This window comes from Eurosta solidaginis, chromosome 3, assembly GCF_040869045.1.
Source record: "Eurosta solidaginis isolate ZX-2024a chromosome 3, ASM4086904v1, whole genome shotgun sequence".
Taxonomy (NCBI): domain Eukaryota; kingdom Metazoa; phylum Arthropoda; class Insecta; order Diptera; family Tephritidae; genus Eurosta; species Eurosta solidaginis.
Genome location: NC_090321.1, coordinates 1,163,947 through 1,188,751, shown reverse-complemented (window position 1 = coordinate 1,188,751; position 24,805 = coordinate 1,163,947). Strand labels below are relative to the sequence as shown.

General features: G+C 35.5%; 1 protein-coding gene across 3 annotated transcripts in view; it reads right to left on the bottom strand.

Annotated features, from left to right (window-relative positions):
- The window catches only part of LOC137243055 (fatty-acid amide hydrolase 2), a 39,916-nt gene that overhangs the window by 7,954 nt on the left and 7,157 nt on the right, over window positions 1–24,805 (bottom strand). For all 3 annotated transcript variants that reach the window (XM_067770225.1, XM_067770226.1, XM_067770227.1), the window contains exons 2-3: window positions 11,551–12,192; window positions 7,360–7,579 (exon numbers count right to left, since the gene is read on the bottom strand). In XM_067770225.1, coding sequence (XP_067626326.1) covers window positions 7,360–7,579; window positions 11,551–11,847 — 517 coding nt within the window. In that variant the 5' untranslated portion in view covers window positions 11,848–12,192. The remainder of the gene's footprint in view (window positions 1–7,359; window positions 7,580–11,550; window positions 12,193–24,805) is intronic.

Below are 24,805 nucleotides of genomic sequence, written 5' to 3'. Positions count from 1 at the left end.
CTTTAATAAAGTACTACAAAATTGTATATAAAATTTTTAGCACAGCTATTAAATATGTGTACGTCAACTTTTTCGAAAAGGTTGTTTGATAGAATAATATCCACATTAACACCGCAGTAAACTTCATCTGGGGTTAAGTGATTTTCGTCTGAATCAATATTTAACATCCAAATAGGACTGGAGTCTAAATAAGATTTTTTTTATAAAGTTTTTAATTTGGTAATAAGTAAATGTATGCGAATATCTACAGACTGCATTTCTATATTCACATTACATAGGTCAACAAAAAAATTTTTTTTTGTACATGGGTTTTGCCCTATATATTCGGATTCTATGTTTAATTCTATAAAAAAATGCATGATTTTGTAGAAGTTATAGCGATTTGAAAATTTTGCATTTTTGCACCAGGCTAATGTAGGTCCTTTCGCGCTATTTCGGTCGATAGAGGGCGGCGGGTAGCTACCTGATGCAGCGATGCATCGAAAAAAGATCCACTTAAAGCGCAACATACTCATCTTAAAAAAAAAAAAAAAAAAATAAAATGTGGCTGAGAAACAGTAAAAAGGAGATAAAAGGTCCCAGATGCATATGATTTTAGGTAGATTTGGCAATTCGTTAAGTACATATTAAGAAACCCATCAAAACTTTTACTGACGGATTGGCAGGCCTAGCAATAGAGCATGCCAGCTACCTGTTAGCGTTTTTGTAAGTAAAATTTTTTTTAAGAAGCTGTAGTTTCTTGGATCACTCGTTGTGGGCGACACTATGGCCCCTATTATGAGCATTATTCGATCTTCGCTGGCTATCGAACATCGAAAATCGAATTTGAAATTGGTATTATGACAACTCATCCCTGTCGAAATTTTCGTTGTGTATCTAATTTTCATGCGAATAGAAATTTGTTGTCGATGCTGTATCGAATAGAAAAAGAATTGTTTACAATGTAATTTTTTTGTATTCATGTTCTACTTTTTTACTTTTTGACTTAATTTTATATAGGTCCCTAGGTCGTGAGTACAAAACAACAGCTTGAAAGACTAGTTTCAATTATGGAACAAAATCCCCATATAGCAAAGGAACTTGCACATTATAGAAATGCAACTTTGCTTGATGCAGCTCAGCCTCCTCGCAATTCAATTTTATCCATCTTTCACAAATAAAATTTTACAAGACCTTCAACACCTCTGATAGTACCACAGACACAGTCGGCTGGGCAAGTCCGAGTGCATTTTCGTTTCCCTTGCTCAGTTGGTAGGATCCCTGAGCACAAAATCGGAGAACTGTTGCCAAAATTAAGAAATATTCGGAATATACTTGGCTCTTGTGCATTGCTGCAGCAGTTCATCTGTACTGGACAACAAGTCCATGAAATTTTGAATAAATCTATAAACAAAACTTATAATTTCAACAATTTAATAACTTATTTAGAAAACTACATTTACGTGGTGGAATTCATTTCCAAAGGATTTGAAGCATCTCACCCGTCTTCTACTTGTGGCTAGCTCCAGTAAGCTTTCCTCTTCATCTAACGAATCATCAAACCACAATTCCGTTGTAGTCATACTTTTATTTTTAATATTTGAATTTAATAACTAGTTCTGCTTTTGTTTATTTATTTTATTTTATTTGACAGAGTATTGGAAATGTGCTATTGTGAACTTTTGAATTTATCGAAATTCACAATAACGCTTGCCTTCAACGAACGCGCGTCATAATACCGAATGAAAATTCGTTCGATCAGCTCTTTCGACCACAGTCGAAGATCGAATTTGTCCCATAATAGGGGCCTATGTTTTTGCATATCACAGAGGAACGATGTCTTCGAGAAGTTGCAAACGAGCGGCTAATTCGTTTTGCTATATATGTGGCGAATGTATTAAAAGAAGACAAAAACAGTTTGATTTAACTAAAAACACAAGGATTTGCGAGACCTACCTAGCCTACTTTGGTCTACCTGTTAAAAACCAGGACATTCTGGAGCGTAAGTTTATTTTCTCTGTATACATATATCTACATATATATAATTGCATAATAACTGAAATTGGTATGAAATGCTTTACGTTTTATTATAGTTTGGTACCAGGGTGAGAAAAGTGCCATGAAGTTCGCAGTGCCGAGGATTTGGAGGGAACCGAGTAATCATGACACTGATTGCTATTTTTGTGTAGTGAAACCACTGAAAGTGAAACGTTTAAGGAAAACAATATATCCGGAACTACCATATACATACGCTCCAGTACCACATTCGGAACAAAATCCTGTACCTGATCCACCTGTTTTGGAAAAGCAACTATTCCCTCAAGGCAGTTTTCAAACAGCGAGTTCATCTGCATCCGTACATTCCGAATTTGTTCCTCAATTTGAACCAGGAATACCACATCTCATCAACTCTGAAGATCTCAATGACTTAACAAGAGACTTAAATCTATCACAAGACAAAGCAGAGTTATTAGCATCGCGGCTTAAACAATGAAATTTACTTAGTTCTGATGTTCGAATATCTCGGCAAAGAAAGCGTCATGAAGAATTTTCTTGTTTCTACAGTAAGGAAGATGGACTCTGTTTTTGCTATGACGTGAAAGGTTTATTTGAAGCAATTGGTATTCCTTGTAATACAAATGAATGGCGCCTCTTTATCGACAGCTCAACAAAAAGTCTAAAAGCAGTTCTACTACACAATGGGAACAAATTTACATCTATTCCACTGGCACATTCCATACATCTCAAAGAAAATTATGACAGTATTAAAATGCTATTAACTGCAATAAAATATACGGAATACAAGTGGGAAGTTATTGAGACTTCAAGATGGTTTGTTTTTTTACTGGAATCAAGGTGGATATACCAAACACTCCTGTTATCTTTGCATATGGGCAGAAATGATGCCGCCCACTATCGCCAAAAACATTGGCCTGAACGTACTGAGTATGGAGTGGGAAGATTTAATATTAAACATGAAGCAATTGTCGATCCTAAAAATATATTGATGCCGCCATTGCATATTAAATTGGGCCTTATTAAACAATTTGTGAAAGCTCTTAATATTGAGGCTAAAGCTTTCAAATATTTGCAGACTTTTTCCAAAGCTGTCAGAGGAGAAAATTAAAGCTGGAGTCTTTGTTGGCCCTCAAATAAAAAAAATTATGAACTACGATATTTTCCCGGACCTACTTAGCAATGAGGAGAAACTAGCGTGGAACAGTTTTAAGGCAGTAGTTCATGGCTTTCTTGGAAATCATAGGGATGAAAATTATGATGAGCTGATAACTGGCATGATTACGAATTTTTCCGCCATCGGATGTAGAATGTCGCTAAAGATGCACATGTTACATTCACATCTGGATAAATTCAAAGATAATATGGGAGCTTATTCAGAAGAACACGGGGAGCGATTCCATCAAGATATAATGGAGTTTGAGAAACGCTACCAAGGCCAGTATACGGAAAGCATGATGGGGGACTATATTTGGACGTTAATAAGAGAAAATGTTACCGAATATGGCAGGAAAAGCAGGAAAAAGCATTTTTAAATATTTAACCTGTATTCTAAAACTAAATTTATAAGAATAAATCTTAAATTGATTTTTACTATACTAGAATAAATCAAATCTATGTCAAATTTTGATGAATTGTCATGTTTTTCATTTTTCTCATTTCTTTCGAACAAAACCAAATCAAAAACTTTTTTATGCTCATATTCTCATTTCTGGGTGCAGAAGCAATAAAAAAAATATACGCACGACCCATGTACAAAAATGTTGTTGACCAGTGTTATTTATTTCATTTAAGGTATAAGAAAGAAATGTAACATATACTTTATGAATAGGACTTTGAAAAATTGCAGATATAAGATTAATATTTTGATGACTTCTTTTATTTTCAAATACGTAAAGATTAAAATAATGCTTGAAGCCATCCCATTGCTCAAGAATTCTATCTATGACTACTTGTGTAGAAAGCCACCTTGGTGGGGCGTACTTTAGTATAACATGCATTTCTGTACCGAAATGTTCTTGAAAACTCTGAAAGTCTGCCCTCCTAAGGAGGCTGTGACAAAAATGATAATGTACGTATTTTAAAAATTTATCAATTTTGTTGGGAAATACATCACAAGCGGCCATTGAAGCTAAATTTAAAATGTGACAAACACATCCATTAACATGCAAATTTCGAACAACTTGCTTCAGTCTTGCTTGCACTCCGCTTTTTGCTCCTATCATAACCGAGGAATTGTCGGCAGTGAAAACAATAATTTTCTCAAGTGGTATTGAATGGTCTTTCAGAGATTTAATAATGGAAATTAAAATACCCTCCGTGCTACTATCGGTCAAAGGTATCAAATCTAAAAATCTATCAATGCACTTTTATCAAAAATTCGAATCGAAACTGCCAAATTTTTTGATATACATATATCAGTCGCTTCATCTATTATTAGAGTAATAATTCTTCTGACAAAATGCAATTATGGATTTATAATTTTCTGGCCCTGTAATTTGAGTTATTATTTTCTGTGCTTTGCAAATTACTTGAAGTGTATTGCTGTATTTTACAAACATGAAATTATTTTACAAATTTGAAATATATTTTTAACAACAGTATATGCTCAGGAACTTTTCCGGACCTGCTGAAATGTACAATAATCGTCCCTTTATTCAAAAAAGGTAACAAAAAAGATAAAAAGAATTATAGGCCGATTTCCCTACTGCCATATATTTCAAAGGTTTTTGAAAAAGCATTTAAAAATCATATTTTAAGTTTCCTTGAAAGAAATGGGTTTTTTAGTTCAAAACAGTTTGGGTTCAGGTCCGGACGTTCAACTGAAGATGCCCTTTTAGAATTTTGCTCCTTCATTTACAAACAGCTCGATAGTAAACTAAACAGCGCTAGTCTCTTTGTTGATATTACAAAGGCTTTTGATACGGTGGACCATGAAACTTTTTTGCATAAATTATACTGCGTCGGCTTCCGGGGATTCGTACACGAGTGGTTTAAGTCATACTTGTCTAATAGGGTGCAAAAGGTTAAATTACACGGATATCTTAGCAGCAGTAATTCAATAACGATTGGGGTTCCACAAGGTTCTGTCCTGGGTCCTATTATCTTCTTAGTTTACGTTAATTCAATCTTTCATTTGCCTGTCGTAGGAAATGTCACTGCTTTTGCTGATGATCTTCCGATTGCGTATGGCTCTAGCAATGCTGTTGACTTAATAGCAAATATAAACTACGACGCTTCTCTGTTAAGAACTTGGTTTGCGAAACGCAAGCTCGTAATTAGCAGTAAAACCAAGCTAATGTTTTTTAGTTTGACCTCGAGGCTATCCCCAGATAAACATAACTTTTCATTCTTCAGGTTTCGAACGTTTTCTCCTACACAAACACTTGTGTCCGGATTTAAAAACCAATACTGTTAATTCTCATGTACCTTGTAGTACCATTTGCTTTGTAATTGACACAGTAGATGATTTCCAGTATCTAGGCCTCACCCTATACAAAAACATGAATTGGTGCAACCACATAACGCGTTTAAAACAATATCTGAAATTTTCATTACGCTGCCTCTATCACCTCATAAGTTACTGCTCAAAAAGCACCCTAAAAACAGTCTTCTCATTATTTCACTCTAAATTGCTATATGGTATCATTTGCTGGGGAGGTGCTAGCCTAAACAAGATCCAACCTTTATTAATATTGCAAAAGTGTGCTATTCGAAAAATAAATCGGACGCATCCCTCAAGAGAGCTCTTTAGGAGTTTACAGATTCTTCCAGTAAGAGACCTTTATTATTTCCAAGTCTTAAAAATTTTTTTATAAGGTGTGATTACCTGGAAAGCAGGACACGGAAATTTATAGTCTGATGATAAACTTGCAAACACCGTAATAGTGCCTTCTTGGAGAACCACACATTATAGCAGGTTTCTCAGGTAGGTCTCGTAAGCTATTTAACGCGCTACCTGCCGACATTCGAGCCATAAGAAATATGAATCAATTTTTAAAGAATGTGAAATCCTTCCTGTTAGAACAATCATACGACGAAATTGAAGTTTTGCTGCGGACCAATACCTAATATTTGTATGCTCAATATTGACAATATATTTGAATATTCTGAAATTTACTATTTGTTTCTTTCTGCTTATAATCCTTTTAATGTTTCTAAAAACCTTAAAAATGTTGCCCACGTATCTGATGTACATTTTTTTATTTTTAAGTTTGTTTTTCCTTCTTTTTTTACTTTGAATTTTAATTGGAATTTTACAATTTGTTTAACTTTTTAAAGCCACCCGACTGTATTTTGTTAACTAGTAGATATTGGCATTTAGCGCTATGTGAAGCTTAACATATAAAATGCCTTAACTATTCTTATACCTATAGTAGTTTTATATTCGCTGTAATATTGTTTTTACTTTTGTATTTGGAATATTATTCACTATGTACATAGGCGTAAGCAAAATCTTTAATAAAATTGAATTAAATTGAATTGAACTTTTGTTTTTTTTGTAACACTGTGTTATCTATAGAGTTGAGCGAGGAATTTGTGCGTAATTATGACGACTCAGGGATTTTAATCAAAATTATCGCTGAAATTCACCAAATAACAAACTGGAAGTTTCAATTTCAATAGGGTTGATGTTACAAGCTTTGGTTTCACTTTGAGATTGACGAGATGGTTTGTGTCATGTAGGTTCCTACTTCACATGCAAGAAATTCATCGGGTATATCGAGGTTAAGTCTACTAGATTAAGTGTTTAACTTAAGTGCTGGACTAAGGCCCGGTTTTTCAGTACAGTTAAAGTTGAATGAAGTTTAAATCTGCCACTTTGGCCGCTTAAGCTGAGATGATCAGCAAAATGTTATGTTATCGAACAAAGTGGCAACTTTAAACTGTAGTCTTTAACTGGAGTTTAAACTTGCACTGCAAAACCGGGCATAAATCGAAGTTGGGCCAGAGTGACGTGGCTCTCCCTGAGGAGCCTGATTTCTGATTCTTCTGAATGGACAAATCATTTAACGGACTTTATATCGATGTGTTTTTGGGCTGTCATATTAAGGACGCTACTCACATAGGGGCGCCAAATGGTCCGCAAAAACAAAAATTTGCTGGACAATTTTTGTGATACCTTGAAAATATATTCTAAAATCGTATAGTCGGCCGGGTGGAAGATAAGCGACTGGTTGGCTTGGCTGAGCGATGTCATGGTATTAATATGCCGTAATAAAATTCACAGAAAAAGATTTCGGGTTACGGCCATGGTTCTACAACTGTTCTACAGCAAGAGCTGATTGGAAAAACCATCAGTTGCCTGTTTCAAAAGCTTGCTGACGAATTTGTCATCTTTCATTCTTAATAATTATCCCTTACCTTTCACGGCAATACAATCCTTCGTCGATATCGGCACACCTAAATAGGGTTTCAACTTCTCCAGTTCTTCCTCAGTATGTTTACCCGATTTGATTAATTGATCAGCTTCGGCAGCCTCTTGCAGTGCCTCTTCGAAGCGATTGTCCACACAAAAGTTGAGCTTGGGATTAACATCTTTAATACGGCGAATAAATGACTCTATTACTTGTACGCTAGAAACCTATTTGATAAAAAAGAGGAAAATGTATATTTTGCACTACGTCAAACATAATGATGCAACACCCGGATTGAACTATTTTTTTTTCATTTATGTATGTTAATAACACTGGCACACAAAAAAAACAGTGATCTGCATATAAGACTAGACATACATACATATGTATGTATGTACGTACATATGTATATGTACTGATTCCGAGCTTTTAGTCAAATTTTCGACAATATACCCTCGAAATTCCAGATATTTATTTGCAAAACTGTCATAAGTACAAAAATTGCGGCTATGAAAATAAAACTAAATATTTTCCATTTAAATGAATATTCCTAATGTAATCTAGTCTAGTGTATTTATATGTTCTGAATAGGAATTTAAAGTATGCCCCGAGATCTTGGAGATGTAGCACTGCGCAAGAAGAGGTACATTCACATCTCTTGTGAAGGTCGTTCATCAATCAGCTACTCAGGCGGTTCACCGATTACCCGCCAAACTTACGACATATGCAAACGACGTTTCAGTAATCAGTCAGCTCTCTGATTAATTGGGCGTATTGGGATGTTCACGCCTGGCGATTTGATGCCATGGTAATCGCCATGAAAAGTCCGATCTACTTGTGTTTTTAAAGGGTAAATTTTCTGTGAATTCGATTACAAGTCATTGTGCATGTTTCCACTACAACAACACAAACGGGGCAGTGGAAAGTAGTTTACACTTAATTTTTTTTAGTGAGCATAAAATATGTGTACACTTTTTTGTTGGAGGACAGACTTCCTAAGTCCGTGCTTGTGCTTCGATGCGGTTCTTAGAGCTACAATAGGGATGGAATGTTTGGGCAAGGGTACCTAAAGGGAGAACGATGCGTAAATTGCCGATCCGTCAACTCATAAATCGACAGCCAGACCGGTCCGGAACATATCTTATAAAATAAGACTGTCCTCTTGGCAAATGCTAGCCTTCTAGGACGTATATGATAGCCCCTCTTAATAGCTGGGGGGTTTTTCATAGTGGGAAAACCACGAAAGAATAATTTTTTGTTGCTGACATTGCTTTCCTTGCGAATAATATAACGGCAGTTCTTTCGATCGAATAAAAAAAATATTCGATCGTAATTTCATTAATTCCGAAAAAAGCTGGTAGATAATGGTGGGTCGCCAGATATTTGAAAACCATTTTCGGGACGCGACGTCCTTAAGTTTTAAAACCACTGTTCTAGATCAATGATAGGTTAGGTTAGGTTAGGTTGAACTGGCCGGTCCATGAGGACCTCACATAGACTGATTCAGTCCGTAGTGTTACCAGAAGTTTGTTCTAACGACCAAACTGAAAAACCCTATCAAAAACCAGAAATAACTGCGTCCTCTTGGCAAATACTAGAAGCTTCCTAGGGCTTAAGCCACTTGCTGCTTCTAGATCTGACAGCTGTATCACTCCTAATAGCTGGAGTCTTAGGCTGGCAAGTGCAGGGCACGAGCACAGAACGTGCTCGATCGTTTCCTCCTCCAACCCGCACTTCCTACATATGCTATCACTGACCAAGCCTAATTTAATGGCATGTGACGCCAGAAGGCAGTGTCCGGTCAGAATACCCGTCAGGACCCTCACTAGGGTAGGCACCTTGTCGTTGGTGTGAGGGCTTAGCCGAACTCCATAGCGCCCGACTATGAGGCTGAGCTGTTTAGGACTGACATCTACGCCGTTTCGCCTCATAGGAGGGGGCGGGATGTCGGTGAACCAGAACTGCCAACCCCCTAATCCAGGGTGTTATGCGGACCGTGCCTATTGGACGATTTGCAGCCAGGGGATAAATCGGCTGTATTCGAACGGAGCCTTCCCGATACCAGGCCACCTCGGGAAGTATTGATGGCCTTACCACAGTAAGGGGCGCTGCTGTGGCGGACGGTTCTTTCCCCGTATATAATATTGGACCGCTGAGCCCACCTTGTCGGGCAGGTGGTCTTACGACCAAGATGAACGACTCATTACCTAATTTTAATAAGGACGATGATAAGAGGAGGACTGAGTCGCAAGCCAAGAACGACAAATACGCATTAAGCGATGGGTCGGACTAGAGGAGCGAGAGTAGTGCTGATTCAATGAATTCCGTGATGGAGAAGCACACAAATGAAAACGGAGTAGAAGAGTGGAGAAGGGTACGGAGCAGAGGAAGTAAAAGAGCTCTCTCGCAGTACCGTGCAGCACTAGATCAATGATAAGTTTACTTCAAAATCGATTGTCAGATTCCACATGCTCTGTAAGGATTTTTCAAAAGATCTCTTAATATCTCGATTATCTACACCATCTATTGGAATTATTTCCTTAGTTTTGCATTTAAATTGGTTCCTAATCTCGTATGGATTTTTTTATTATCTCGACCCGAACCTTACCTAGCAGAAAATAGCTCAAAAATCTACTGCGTCTTTCCCCCAATTTGAACTGAAATTTGCAGACAAACATGTAAGGAAAGTAATAGAAAGTTAATTTAAAGCGGAGTCATTGGTGCCGTTTGTCGTATCGCTGTAGTCGTATCCCTAACGTAACTCTATACGATACATTGTGATCGATTAATGGTGCCTTAACCTAAAAATCGTGAACATTTCATAAAAATGAAGAAAACGCAAAAATTACAAACATATTCCACAAAAAATAAGTCTCTTACTCAAAACGCATCCAAAACAATAAATAAAATCTACAAAAAGTTATTAAATTCACCAACTCAAATATTTTTAGGTTATGGATTTGGTGAGAAACCAAAAACCAATTGGTTGGCTACGATACGGTTACGACCTTAGCGTTACGATATGGCGCCAATAATCGATTACATTGATTCCCATAAGGTTGGTCGAACCAGCTGTTATAAGGTTACCGATACGGTTACTGATAACGCACCAATGTCTGCAGCTTTAAACTAAACGCAAAAAAAGTTGTAATTTTGTACTGATCTTTCAGGACGGAAAAGCAAAATAAGCAGTTCAAACCGGATATGAGATCATTATGATGCACCATTTTTGCAGCCTCAGCTCTTGAAACGGTAATGCCAAGGTAAAAAAAAACCTGATTTGAAACGGTTAAGGCGTGTTGCATATTCGTTACAGGTTAGATTAAGTTATGAGAACTGTGCGACAGCTCTTAACCGATTTTATCAGGGCCAAATTTATATGTGATATCGCCTACCATAATATTATCGGGTTTTGGTTTTAGATTAGGTTAAACTTGCCGGTCCGTGGGGACCTCACATAGACTGAATGAGTCCATAGTGTTACTAGAAGTATGCTAATAGCTGCAGTCTTAGCCTGGCGAGCGAAGACCCCAAGCAAAAAAAAAACGGGCCCTATAATTTCCTTCTCCAACCCGCACTTACATCTGTCTAGTCAGAATACCTACCATGAGCCGACAATCCTCTCTCTTCAATGTTAGGAGTAACTTTGTTAGTCCAAGGTTGTAAGACCTGCACATGATATTTGATACTTTGCGATTGGTTCCACGCCTTTCCTGCTTAAAAGCTCCGAAGAACGTGACCTGTTTAGTTAATTCATCTGCTCTTTCGTTTCGATCTATATCCATATGCCCAGAAACACAACATAGATGCATACTTACTCCTATCTCGATTCTTTCCAGGGATTGCTTACACTCTACCACACTTTTAAATGTTGTGCTATAAGAGATATTACTTTGGTCACGGCTACTCTGGCAGCTGTAGGATCTGTTTATTTTCGGATCAACACAGTTTACCGTAGACCCCAATCATTTCATTACTTTGGCATTAGAAAACAAAAATTTAACAGACATTTTTCAATCTCCAGAAAGAGAAATCTTAACATTGATCCCATAGCGGCACCCCTGAAATCGGAACCAAAATTTATACATATGTGATATTTTTACCCTTGGGATTACCGTTTGAAGGGATGAGAGTGAAAAATATCTGTTATTTGCATTGTAGGAGCCACCACCCGTGCATACACATGTAATTAGCTCACCTCCTGTTTACGTATTTTACGCGCCAGTGATGTGGCCGATTCGAGCAATATAGGATCTGTTATGGCCGGCATTGTTTCGCCTTTCACACCGTAAAATAATTGGAAAACCAGACGTACAATTTTGGTGATAAAACTAAATAATACTTCAAGTATGCAACCAACAAAAGAGCAACGTTTTTGTGCCGCACGACGTCTTCGACCGCTACTGACGCTGCTGCTGCTGCTATGCCGCCGCCTGCTATGACGTTTGCTGTGTTTCGATTTTTCCTCATTGTTAGATGCATTAATTTCCGTCATTGTGTGTACTGTTATCTATGTTTTTGATTTTTTTTTCACTCTTAAGTACCTACATACATATGTACATATCTTAAAAAATTTAATTTGTACTTTTGATTTGGAAAAAAATTAATTGCTTTGCAGTGTCGGCAAGTTTATGCTTTTTTAAACGGTTTTCTATATATTGGTTTTTGAATTCTATTATACCGTGCCTTTATACATAGATATGTATATATGTAGATCGCTCGGAGTTTTGGTATATTGTAAACTTATTAGAAAGAAGTTATGTGGGATAATACTAAGAGGTGGTGGTATAGTTGTTGTCGTTATTATTTACTCGCTGAAATGTGATGCGTTGTTTGTATGCTGAAAGAAAATATTGAAAACAATTTTTAATTAGTAAAAGCCCCGTCACATAAGCAGTTTGTCATATAGATGTGTTTAACTCAATCTTATGAGATTGCACGTATTTTTATGGAGAACTGCAGATTGAGCGACACTGGCGCCATCTGACATGAAAAAGTAGCCAACTTCCACCTGTTGTTGCAAGCAAAGCATAAGAAGAATTTGGCATTTGCTTTGGCTAAGGGTGCTTTCACACGTTGCAAGTTACATAATTTTTCCCACTCGTTGGTAACTTTTCTAACAATCTTCACAGTTAAAAACTGCAATTTAACAGATGAATAGCACACAAAATATGTTAATAGTATATTTCTTGTACAGTGAGAATGTTTATAACAGTGATTCGAAAAATTTTGTATGTGAGTGGGTAAGGCGAAATAAACTGAAATTGCAAAGTCTGAAGTTCCTTCATATTTACAAACGCAACATCTTGCTTGATTGTGGCGATGTTACTGGCATGCATAACATTGCGTTGAATGCATCTATTTGAAAAACTTCACTGTGTCACGGCCATAATGGCTATCAGAGGGTTGTGCCTCCGCTTTTCGGTACACCCTGTGCTGTAGCTAGTTGTTTAACAACTGCCGTTAGATGGGTCTCTTAAGCGAGGATAAGCGTTTTTTACGCGCAAACGTAGACGTATAGCAACTAAATTTAAAACATATTGGCCCGTAATCATAGTCGCTGACTAAAATACCCTTTAGTTAAAATCTTGCCTAAATTAAAAATGGGACTTAAAATTTTGGTCTGTCATAGACATATTAAACACAGTTTTCAGCTAAAAAAAGCATGGACAGGGTATCCGCATGAAAAAAAGGTATTGATTGGCACTATGAAGAAATTTTTTGGAAATTTTAAAAGTTCACCCTGTTCCTTACAACCGTGGTTACTTGACTCTAGGTACAAAAAATGGTAATATTTTACTTGATAAAAACTCTTACAATAGCATAAACATTGTCAAAGGAGTACCTGAAAACGCGTTTTGATCATAATCCGGTGGCGCATAATTATCATTCATTTCTATTTAAAAGTTATTAGCAAACGTTTTGTAAAAAATTGCTGTTTTTTATCAGCCGTCAATTTGAAATTGAGTGCACAATCTTTTAATTGAACATTAACATACTTATTTAAAGAAAATTTACTTAATTTCGTTCTTAAAAAATTATTTAAATCTCCTAACATAAACGAATAAGTAGTTAAAGCGGTTTTGAGCTCCTTAAAGCGTATTCATGTTGAATAGTTTATATACTAGTTTGTAAGAATGTTGTAAAGAAAAGTTGTTTTCATTAAGACAGATGTGACCGCCAAAATGATGCAAACCTTAAATGTTAGGTGGCACTAACCGTTAAAGCCGTTTAATTTAATAAACCCGAAACCGAATAGGGATATCTCTACCCTCGATACTAATAAGTATGCAGGACATTCAATGATAATCAGGTTAAATCAAATTTAGGCTTTTCTTCGCAAAGTCGGCATAAATAAAGGGAGTTATTATAGTTTTCCATAGGAAAGAAGTGACCTAGAATGTAGAGCGATTGTACATGGACCTGCAAAGTGTAAGCCTCTTTACATTAGAAAATCATTGAACTCAAGTCGATCATGACATGGACTAAGAGGGTCGATAAAGGGGGGAAGTAGTTCAGCAGCGCCAGCAGTTCTTAAAATTTTTGTTGCTAATTCTTGTTGTATTCCTTGTTTTATTTCACGCTTTCTTTTAAGAGGAATTGGCAAATGTAAAGGGGAATAGAAGACACAAAAGGAAATGCCAGCAGAATTGAGTTCAAGAATTCTGTAATGTAATTCTATAATTAGAAGTCGGAAATAAGAAATTGTTATTTTATTAATAGATATTCACAAAAACCGAATAATTACCCTCAATCGGCTGCAAAACTGGTGAAAATTGTATCAGCGCCAAACGCCTTTTTAGTAAATTATTTTCTGTGTACAACTATCACAAAAATTACATCAACCATATGAAAGTCTTAAACTCTTTTTTTTGCAAAAATATCTTAACAGAGTACAAGTATTACAAGGATTGTTGCTTCCGAAATTAAAACGCGTTATTTGACACCTCTCCCGAAATTTTTTGACATGTATTAAAAATCGATGCCTGTGGTAAATAATTCCTTCCATTAAATTATTTCAAAAGATACCTCAAAAGATATTAAAATATCAAAACTCACAAATATCTTTGAATGCGGAATAGTCTTAATTAAAGATTTTGCATATCGTTAGCTTAATGTGAAAATATGCTAAGTCACCTTTTTTGAAAAATTTTATTTTAATGCAGTTTTAAAACTGAATCCAAAATACATCGATCACAAGAAAAAAATATTTTAATTTTTAATTTTTACGTGCGGTTTGCAATGATGTGTAAATGTGCTAAGTCGTCAACTGTTCAAAAAAATGTGCTAAGTCAACCAGTCAATATTATCAATCTGAATTACTAGTCATTTCTTTGTGCGCGCATTTTATTTACTTATTTAATTCATTCAGTCTAAGAGTACATGCTTTGTTGTTGTTGTATTAAAGATAAAGACAATCCCCGAAGGCTTTGGGCCGATGTTGATGGTCCTTTGCCGCATATAGATCCGGTACGTTCCGATAAAGAGCACTATTAAGGTACTAGTCCGAACATCTCGGGAACGATTTATATGACCACATTAAACCTTCTTGGCCATCCCGTCCTCCCCACCCCCTAGTTCTATGAGGAACTTGGGGTCGTCAGAGCCTCGGCTGTCAATGAAACATAATTCGCCACTGGTAGGTGAGGTTTGGCCATTGGGTTGGAGAAGCTATATATTGCGGTGGGAACCCCTCGAGAGGGTTGCCTACACAACCCCTTGCAATTGGATTCACCCAATTGAGACATACCTTTGGTGTTTGGTAAATGCTTTGCGCTGACCATAATCTACTTAAATTCTTAGATGTCGACAATTACATCCCTGCAAAAATCGCGAGTACTCCATGCATGCATGTATGGAGTACTCGCTATGGACCAAGCGAGTGCTCCAAAATTAACCACAATTCATACAAAAAATATGGTCCAATTAACATTACGATGTCCTATGACCGGACCATATACTCCAGCTCCGCATTACATCAGATTAATCCATGACTGTGGGTAAGTCCAATAAACATCGTGTAGTGATTACAATCGTTAAAAACGTGCAATGATCGGCTTACAATATGTTCGTGAAGAAACATGAGTTGGTCCATTGCTACATTACAGTGGAGTATAATGGTAAATACCCCAGTGGACCACATGATCCAACGATTTTTGCAGGGATGCTTTGTGACAGACTATTTAAAAATAGAAGGCTATTCAAGCTTAAACTTATATAAGCTGTTATTAAAATTAAGAACACGACTGAATCGATTTGCTAGATGTATAGTCCTAGTTATAAGTTCATTCATATCATAATTCGCTTTATTATTTATTTAGATAAATAATCTATTATGCCGAAGATCACGCAGTCGAATATATGGAATGAACAAAGTAGATAAATCAGAGCAATTCATGCTAAAGTTTATTACATTATAGGCAAGCATGAGTGAGATAAAAGTTCTTCTGTCAATCAAAGCCTGAAGTCCAAGCAATTTGTGACTGCTGGTATATGATGGGAGGCTGTTTGGCCAGTGAAGCATACGTAAAGCAATTTTGTAAAATTTTTTGGAACCTTCTCAATTTTATAGGAGTTAGATTCATAGAAAGGATTCCATATTATTGAGCAATATTCAATACCTCTTCTAACCAAGGATATATAAAGTGCCTTCAACGTCATATGGTCTTTAAAGTCACCGGTGTTACGTCTACTGAACCCAATCATTGCAACAAATTTTGAAACAACGAAATCAAAGAAAAAGAGAGTTTGGAGTCAAAAATTACACCCAAGTCTTTACCCTCTTGACAGCGATTAAGAGATTTAGCATTTAGTTTGTAGATAAAGTATGTGGCAGTTGTCTTTATGGAATAAGACACAACACAGCATTTGTTTGAATTTAAAAATAAGTTATTGTCTGCGCACCATCCGGCAAAAGAGTCCAGATCAGAACCCTTAAAAATAAAATAAATAAATAAATGTAAGGCGTGATAACCTCCGAAGAGATTTTCGACCCCGCTTAGAAAAATTTTCTTCTAATTGAAAGACCTTATTTCTAAAATTTTGATGTTGCTTTGCTCGTGTGTGAACCTAGGGCATGTGGTGTGGTAAGCGGAGCACGCTACCATCACACCACGGTGGCCGCCAATAGTTAGAAATAGTTTGACAAATAAATAGTATCTTTTGGAAATATATAGTTTTAGTGTTATATTTCATTCATTAAAGGGGAGGAGTAATGGGGAAACATATTGAGTAAAAAGTGCTAAGTCAGGAGAAAAAATTTGTTTTGAGTGAGGAAATTGTGCTAAGTCATAAAATAGCTGCTGGGTTAGCATACATGATTTTTATTTGTCTTTTTCAAAGCTTCTACACTCAAAAGAATTGCAACTAAGGTATCCTCATTCACAGTTTTGAAATAAGAAGGTTATTTCAAAAATTATTCAGTTTTTTTCGTCCCCTGTAAAATTCGTAAAAAGTGACTTAACATATTTTCACATTAAGCTAACGATATGTGGAGCCAAGTAACCATCGCACATTTTAAGATTGTGTAATTTTCGTCAAAACCATATTAGTGCGCATTCTAGGTATAATAAATTAGCTCCTGACGTATATTTGCTTGTCGGGGAAGCCTTTTTTCACTTCCATTTAACTTCACACGTTTAAATAGCAAATTGTTTAATTTCTCGCAGCTTTTGATAGCAGACCACCAACTTAAAACCTATTTTAAAAAATTTAAATCGGGCTCATGTCATTTTAAATTTAAAATACTTTTTTAGAAATAAAATAGTGCTTAAGTGGACTATAACATACTTGAAATGATATTTAATTTAGAACCATGTTTAAACGAATAAAACTCTATTTTATTTCAACTATGATTACGGGCAATTTTATTTTGACTAGGACTATGCGTCAATAACGTTAAAATTTTCAACCTGTAGTGGGATTCTCTAAATTTTTGTTAAGAATTTTTGTGATCGATATATTGGCAAATCGATAACTTTAACGATTTCGGTATTCAGTAACCTCTTTGATAAGCTATTTTCGCTAATTATATAAGACAATTTAAGATTGTCAAAGCATTAGCTGGAATTCCATTATTCTTTCATTTGACCTAATAATGATCACCCCGTTGGCCATGCTAGAACAGTCGTTATCGTAAGCCAAAAATCGTTAGTTAAAATCTTAACAAATCGAATCGTTAAAAGTTGGTGAATTCCACCACCAGCGTAAGCTAGAGAAGCTCAATTAACGAAACTATTGAGTGAACAAAATGTTTGCAGTAATAAAATTTAATTTCGACAAACAAACCGGTACAATTACAATGGAAACCCGGAGTAAGAAAAAGTGCTAAGAAACTGTAAGTAGAATTTCAATAGACCCGTGTTCAAAGTGTTAGAAATATAACAGGAATACTATACACATATGTACATATGATTAAATATATTTTTTATATTAATGCGCTATAGAATATTAAACCGAACGAAGCGCTTACATAAAACGAACTAAAATTAAAAAAAAACAAATGTTGAGATATTTATCTATGGATCAGTGTTGCCACTTTCTAAACCAATTTGGTGGCGGATTTCCCATTAAAGTTTTCCCTTATTCTGACAAGGTCGGCATGTATATTTAAGAGGGTTGTCTATCATACATAACTACTTTTGAACTGTGCTACGATGGGAGTAGATATTACTATGTGTTTAGACATATTAAAACTTTATAAGCCGCTACCACAACTTTTTTGACAAAAAGATTAACGTTACTTTTTATTCCAAAATCTTAATATATAAAGAACACGTGTCACAACATTTAGGCCGCGATGGACTCCTATACTACTGAACCGATTTTGAATTTGTTTTGCACCCCGTGTGTAGTTTGATCTAACTTGAGAGATAGGATAGGTTATATCTCAGTTTATAGTCGCAATATTATTATATTGCAATTTTTTTATTTGTTTATACGTAGTAATAAAATGTTACGTATACGCAGTGGCACTCATATTTTCAAGTGGTGCGGATATACTTCCGTGTAATTGCTTGGTGTTTAATTAAACAACCGTCTTATTAATAAAAAATATTATAGCGAATGATATCAAGTATAGCACATCACCAGGCCCGCCGAGAGGGACAGGAAATAAGGGATGCTGAAGAATGAGAAGAAATTAAGAGAAGAGAAAAGAGAGAAGGAGATTGAGAAAGAGATAGAATGAGACGAAGATGGAGATAGATGAAGCGAAAAAGACGGAGGGAGGAGTGAATAAAAGGATTAGGAAAAAGTGAAGGGGGATGGCAGAGTCAGACGGAAAAAGCTTATTAAAATGTTGCAGATAGGCCAAATTTAGGGCAGGACAACATCTGTATAATATAGAAAAACGTGGCAGAAAACTCATTTTTTTTAAAGAATTTGTACGAAAAACGAAGCAATCAAAATCGATTACTCTTGTAATACACGTAAATACTGGCAAGTAGAGCTGCCGAAAAAGTGAGGTTATGTTGTTGACATCACGTTTATTATGGTAGATTTAAAGAGTAAAACGTGGTCGATTTTTAAAAAAGCGTGATAGAATTTTTAAAAGCAGATTTTGTTCTAATCACGTCGTATAATTTGGTTCCCCATTAATTCAGAAAACAAAAATTCGGAAACACATTTTTTTTAGAAAACATTAGTCAGAACCCTTTTTTCAGAAAGCCAAAATTCAGAAATCAATATTCAGAAGTCAAAATTCAGAAAGTAATCAGACAGCAAAAAACATAAAATTTTTCGCAAAATTTAATGTTTTTTTGCTGTCTGATTACTTTCTGAATTTTGACTTCTGAAATTTTTTTCAGCCTGGAACACAGCCACGTCGAAAGAAGGCGTTATATCCAATCGAATTATGGAATATGTATAATATCACCAAATTGGGTGAAGTCCGTACAAATAATTCTGTCGAAAGGTGGTACAACGTCATTCGAAGTGCGTTTGGGACACACCCTAACATATTTAATTTGATCAATAAAACAGACACAACACTGCAGCGATTTTCAGTTGGAGGCGAGCCATATCGGAAACGCAAGATAAAATATAAAGACTTCGTTTTTTAGTATTGTAAATTCATTTGAAAAAGATAAACGTAAAAAGATTTAATTAATTACATGTTTGGTATTGCACACAATTTAAAATTTTAGATTTTACTTTTTCTTTATACATAATTCCTTCCAAATAAATGAACGTGTCTCGATTTTAAGAAAAATTTATTGTTTTTTCTGTCGTCTGATTACTTTCTGAAATTTGACTTTTGCAATTAGACTTCTGAGATTTGACTTCTGAGTTTCGACCTCCGAATTTTGTCTTTCTGAAAAAAGGGTCCTGGCTCATGTTTTCTGAAAAAATGTGTTTCTGCTTTTTTGTTTTCTGAATTTATGGGGGCACCAATAATTTTCATTGTATACTGCAAATGCCAACCAAGGTCGGCAAAATGTGTTCTCTGTATGATTTTCAATATAAAAAGCTAAATCTTAAAATAACCTCGTGTGACTAAAATAATATTATGAAATTAGTTTTAAAGAAAATAGTAAGTTTTGAAAATTTCTGGTATTAAAATGATGTGATAAATTTTTAAAAAAGGAGGTAGAGAATGTAGAAAAGGAATTCCGCCAAAAATGCGGTAGATCAACTATAATTATGGTAAAGTGGCAACACTGCTATGAATAAACCAGCAGCAATTGAGAGATTGCTATGGAAAAATGTTGTTTCTGCATATATTTATAATATCAACATGTACATACATGCATTTTTATATTATGACGAATATTAGCAACACTAAGGCATACTATCATCTCTAAGCCGATACTAAGCAGTGACTTGTATGCACATCAACAAATCAATCATTATGTCTACCCACATGTCCAAGCAGTGGAGAGTAACGCACAAACACATGCATGTATCTGAGATACTCCCGAAAGTATGCAATCATTTGTGCAAGTATCACTCACATATACACGCGCATGGGCTATGCCAGAAGCTATAAAATCGTACATCTGTAGTTATAGCTGAGAAATTTTATAGCTGATAACTAACTAGTAAATTCTAGAAATAGAAGCGCCTAGAAATATGTCAACGAGGAAACGAAACGAAACAGTATAAAAGCAGGACCAGCTGAGGCAAGACAATCAGTTTGATTTAAGCAAGCTATCAGTTGCGAAGTATAAGTGTACTTTCAAGTAGTCTAATAAAGGCTATTTTGCATTATTGAATAGTGGAGTTATTTATTCAACAGTTTAGTGATTCGACCGTTAGTAGAAGGTTGCAAATAAGAGGAATTGCAGTAAATTCGTTACAATATGTATATATAAGTATGGGGACTAATAAAAATCCGGCGATTTTTTTCAATTTCTTTGACTTGGTCAAAGCGGTGTGCTGGTAGCGTTCTCCGCCTACCACAGAAACTGGCGGGACGGACCTACATGTTTTATGTCCACCCTGAATGGTATAAGTGATAACTTTGATTTTCGGGTTTTACCGCGCCGTCACGTCCCCCCTATTGTGTCTAGTTTTAAATGTTGTAATTCCTTTGTTAATAGCTTTCCGCAATCAATCAGACTTGCTGTTTCATATATTCCTAAAGGATATTTCATACCCCCTTGAAGATACGCCCATAGTAGACCACCTATTGATATATTCAAGACAACATTACATGAACTCAAATACCCCCACGTTTATTCAAATTAACTTGTAAGCTGTCAGGTGAGTCTATGGGCGTACACCCTTCTCCCTGGTTCGAAAAATCTGTTGAAAAAGTGAGCCTTAGTTTTTAATCTATTCATTACTTAAATCAATTTTTCGTATTCTTTTGGACTGAATTGGAAACCTTTTATTTTACTTAAATTTATTAGGTTTAAAATTTAAAATTTTAACTTTGTTTTAAAACCAAACCAAAAAAGTTTAAAAAATAAAAAAATATAAATTTGTAGTCACTTCTGGTCTTAAAACAAAGTAATCTGTGTTTAAAATAAAACTAAAAAGTTTAAACTTACTGCTGAAAATCTAAAAATAAAAAATGCATTTGTGAAAGAACTGTAAGTCAGATTATTTTTAACAACAATTTTTTATACAGATGTAACATCAGGTAAGTGCATGACTTTGACCTAATTACTAAATTGATATACTAAAATTAAAACTAAATAAAAACAAGTAAAGATGCCTAAGTTCGGGTGTAACCGAACATAATATACTCAGCGTGAGCGTCAATTGTACATTTCATTTCAGATAAATTACTTTTCTACATAAGTCGTGGCACCGCCCGTTTAAAAAAAATGTCTCCCCATTTCCTCTTACAATAAAACTTGATAAGTGAAATATCATTGATTCAAAACTATTTATACGACCCTTTTAAACTTGTTTTATATCTAAGTTGCCGTGGTCTTTAACCGATCCTGTCCATTTTTACAGAAATATTTTCTATTATAGGCAAAATTTGTGTACCAAATTTTATTACGATGCGTTAATTTTTCTTGGAGTTATGGCTCCCGAAACACAGAAAATTTCTTAGTCGTAAAAGGGGCGGTACCACGCCCATTTTTTTAAATTTTAAGTTTTTCCTATTTATTGTTATAAATCCACTTGGGAAATGAAATACCATTGATATTATTTTTTGCAAAGATATAGCTTATTTTATTCGTCCACGACCCTTTTAAAAATCTTTTATATAAAAGTGGGCGTGGTCCTTAACCGATTTCGTTAATTTTTCTTCAAAGCTTTCCTTATAGTAAGACAACCTTTCTCCGGAATTTTGTTACGATAGGTTTAACGGTTTTTGATTTATGATTAATTATATTTGTAAAATTGACTTTATCACAAGTGGGCGGTGCCACGCCCATTTAAAAAAATGTTTGTAAATTTTTATCAAGAGTCTCAATATCAGTCCACACGTCAAATTTCAACATTCTAGGTGTATAATTTACAAAATAATCAAGTTTTTTGTGTTTTCCAAAATGTTATATATATAAAAAGTGGGCGTGGTTATCATCCGATTTCGCTCATTTTCAATATATTCTGGGTCCAGATAAGCTCGTGTACCAAACTTGGTGAAGATATCTCAATATTTACTCAAGTTATCGTGTTAATGGACAGACGGACGGACATGGCTCAATCAAATTTTTTTTCGATACTGATGATTTATATGGAGATATATATCTATCTCGATTCCTTTATACCTGTACAACCAACCGTTACCTAATCAAAGTTAATATACTCTGTGTGCAAAGCACGCTGAGTATAAAAAACGAGTGAGCGGGAGATAAATGAAATAAGGGATACACAAGAATAAGAAGGAGAAATGGAGGCAAAGTAAAAAAAAATGGGATAGAGAGTGCAGACGGGAAGCGAGGCTAAATTTTTAATGTCGTTTTCTTTTCTGGAAAAATTTGTACGCCCCTCGGCAGTGTTTGATAAGCACTCTAATTGTATTTCTGCCATGAAGAGCTCTCAGTGAAAACTCATCTGCCTTACAGACGCCGTTCGGAGTCGGCATAAAACAAGTTGGTCCCATCCAGCCAATTTGTAGGTAAAAATAAGAGGAGCACGACGCAAATTGGAAGAGAAGCTCGGCATTCGGCCTTGATCGGAAGGTTCAATTTCATTCGATCCGTACAATTTTTCAGGGATGTTTATACCCGTGCAACACCTAGTGAAACTTTTTGTGACATACCCTGCAAAAATCGCTAGTACTCCATGCATACATGTATGGAGTACTCGCTATGGACCAAGCGAATGCTCCAAAATTAACCACAATTTATACAAAAAATATGGCCCCATTAACATTGCGATGTCTTAGGACTGGACCATATACTCCAACTCAGCATTACATCGAGTAATCCATGGAGTGATCCAGTATGACACAACTGGATAACATGATCCGACGATTTTTGCAGGGATATCTTAAACTGCCAATGATTATTCAAACGAATATTCATTTTTAATGTAGCGGAACAAATGAAACATGTGTTTTAATTGTATAAAAAAGGCAGTAATTGTATAAAAAAACACTATTTATTTTCCACAGTGCTGGTAATTCACAGTATAAGTCGAAAAACTCGCACCAAAAGCGTTTATTTTCCATTGTATTTATAATATATATATTTTAGTTGCAAGACCAGCTCAACTCATTGCAGCACTGCGCAATATTCATTTTTCAACTAACGCAACAAATGAAACATGTGTTCTAATTGTATAAAAAATTATTACGTATTATTGAATTTGTGTGAATTCCTGTTACAAGGTAGAGATGGTCCTTACGCCCTCGATATTAACATTTTTAAGCAACAATTACTGATGTTATATTATCAGAAACCACAGGTAAACTGTGTAACATTCACCACACACGAAGAAAAAAGCATGTGCAATATTTGCAGATATGCGTAAATATCAAAATCATTTTGATTTTAGCGCAGTTCTCTGCGCAAATAGCGCAACCAGTACACACACCGGGCAAATCCTTGTGCAAATTGGTAACTTGGATACTTGAGCCGTGTAATTGACGTATTAAATGAAAAACAGCGGCGACATCCGCCTATCACATTTCACGTGTGCGAAAATTTCACGACATCTGCTTCTCAAGTCTCTCAATGATCCAGAGTATTCCCGTGAGAATTGAGCGTGAGCCGGAGCTGTAAAACTCACTAGATGACGGCAAATATCTCGATCTCTGCCTCATCTATAAAAATGTGTTATCCCTCTGCGACTGACGTGGTAGTCTGACAGACACCAATAAAGAGAAAAATAGATTTTGCGCCGTTATTTAACACACTTCTCCTCACGCTCTCTCTTTACCTTCATATTGTATACTCGTGCGTAAGTTAGTGTGTTGAAAGCGATTGAAGGGAGCACATGCGTTGTTTTGAGCGGAAAAGTGTCTACGAGTCAACCGCGTCAGTTTTAAGGTAGGTGTCTGGGAGACAACCATCTCAGTATTTAAGTCATAAATTTTTAGCGTCCGCGTCAGTGGAGTTGTTTCGATATCTTATATTTCTAGTTTATTTTGTTCTAATGGATTACTCAGGCATTAATGATCGCTCTCACTGTTCTAAGAGAACTTCATCTGGGACTTTTAAAAGCCGCGTATAAGCTTTGGAAAACCTAACTCTAAAATGCATATCGGCATGTTTGACATGAAATATCTTTTTATTTAACCACTGAATTTTTCTCTTTTTTGAAAGATTGATGAACTTTAATGTACACTAAAATAAGTAAAAGCTTTTGTTGAAAAAAATATGATATGGAATATATTGTTGTTGTTCTTTATAGATATAAATTTTTCAGGGTCAATTTGAGCCATGTAAATAAATACCGTTTAAAATGATTTGACTTTTTGAATTATAAAAAAATACAATAAATAAAAACGTTCACCTTGGAACTTAAAACAGGAACGCTTTCAAAACATTTGCAAAATTAGACGAGAAAATATAAGCTATCGTAATGGTGTCTGGTAGACTACG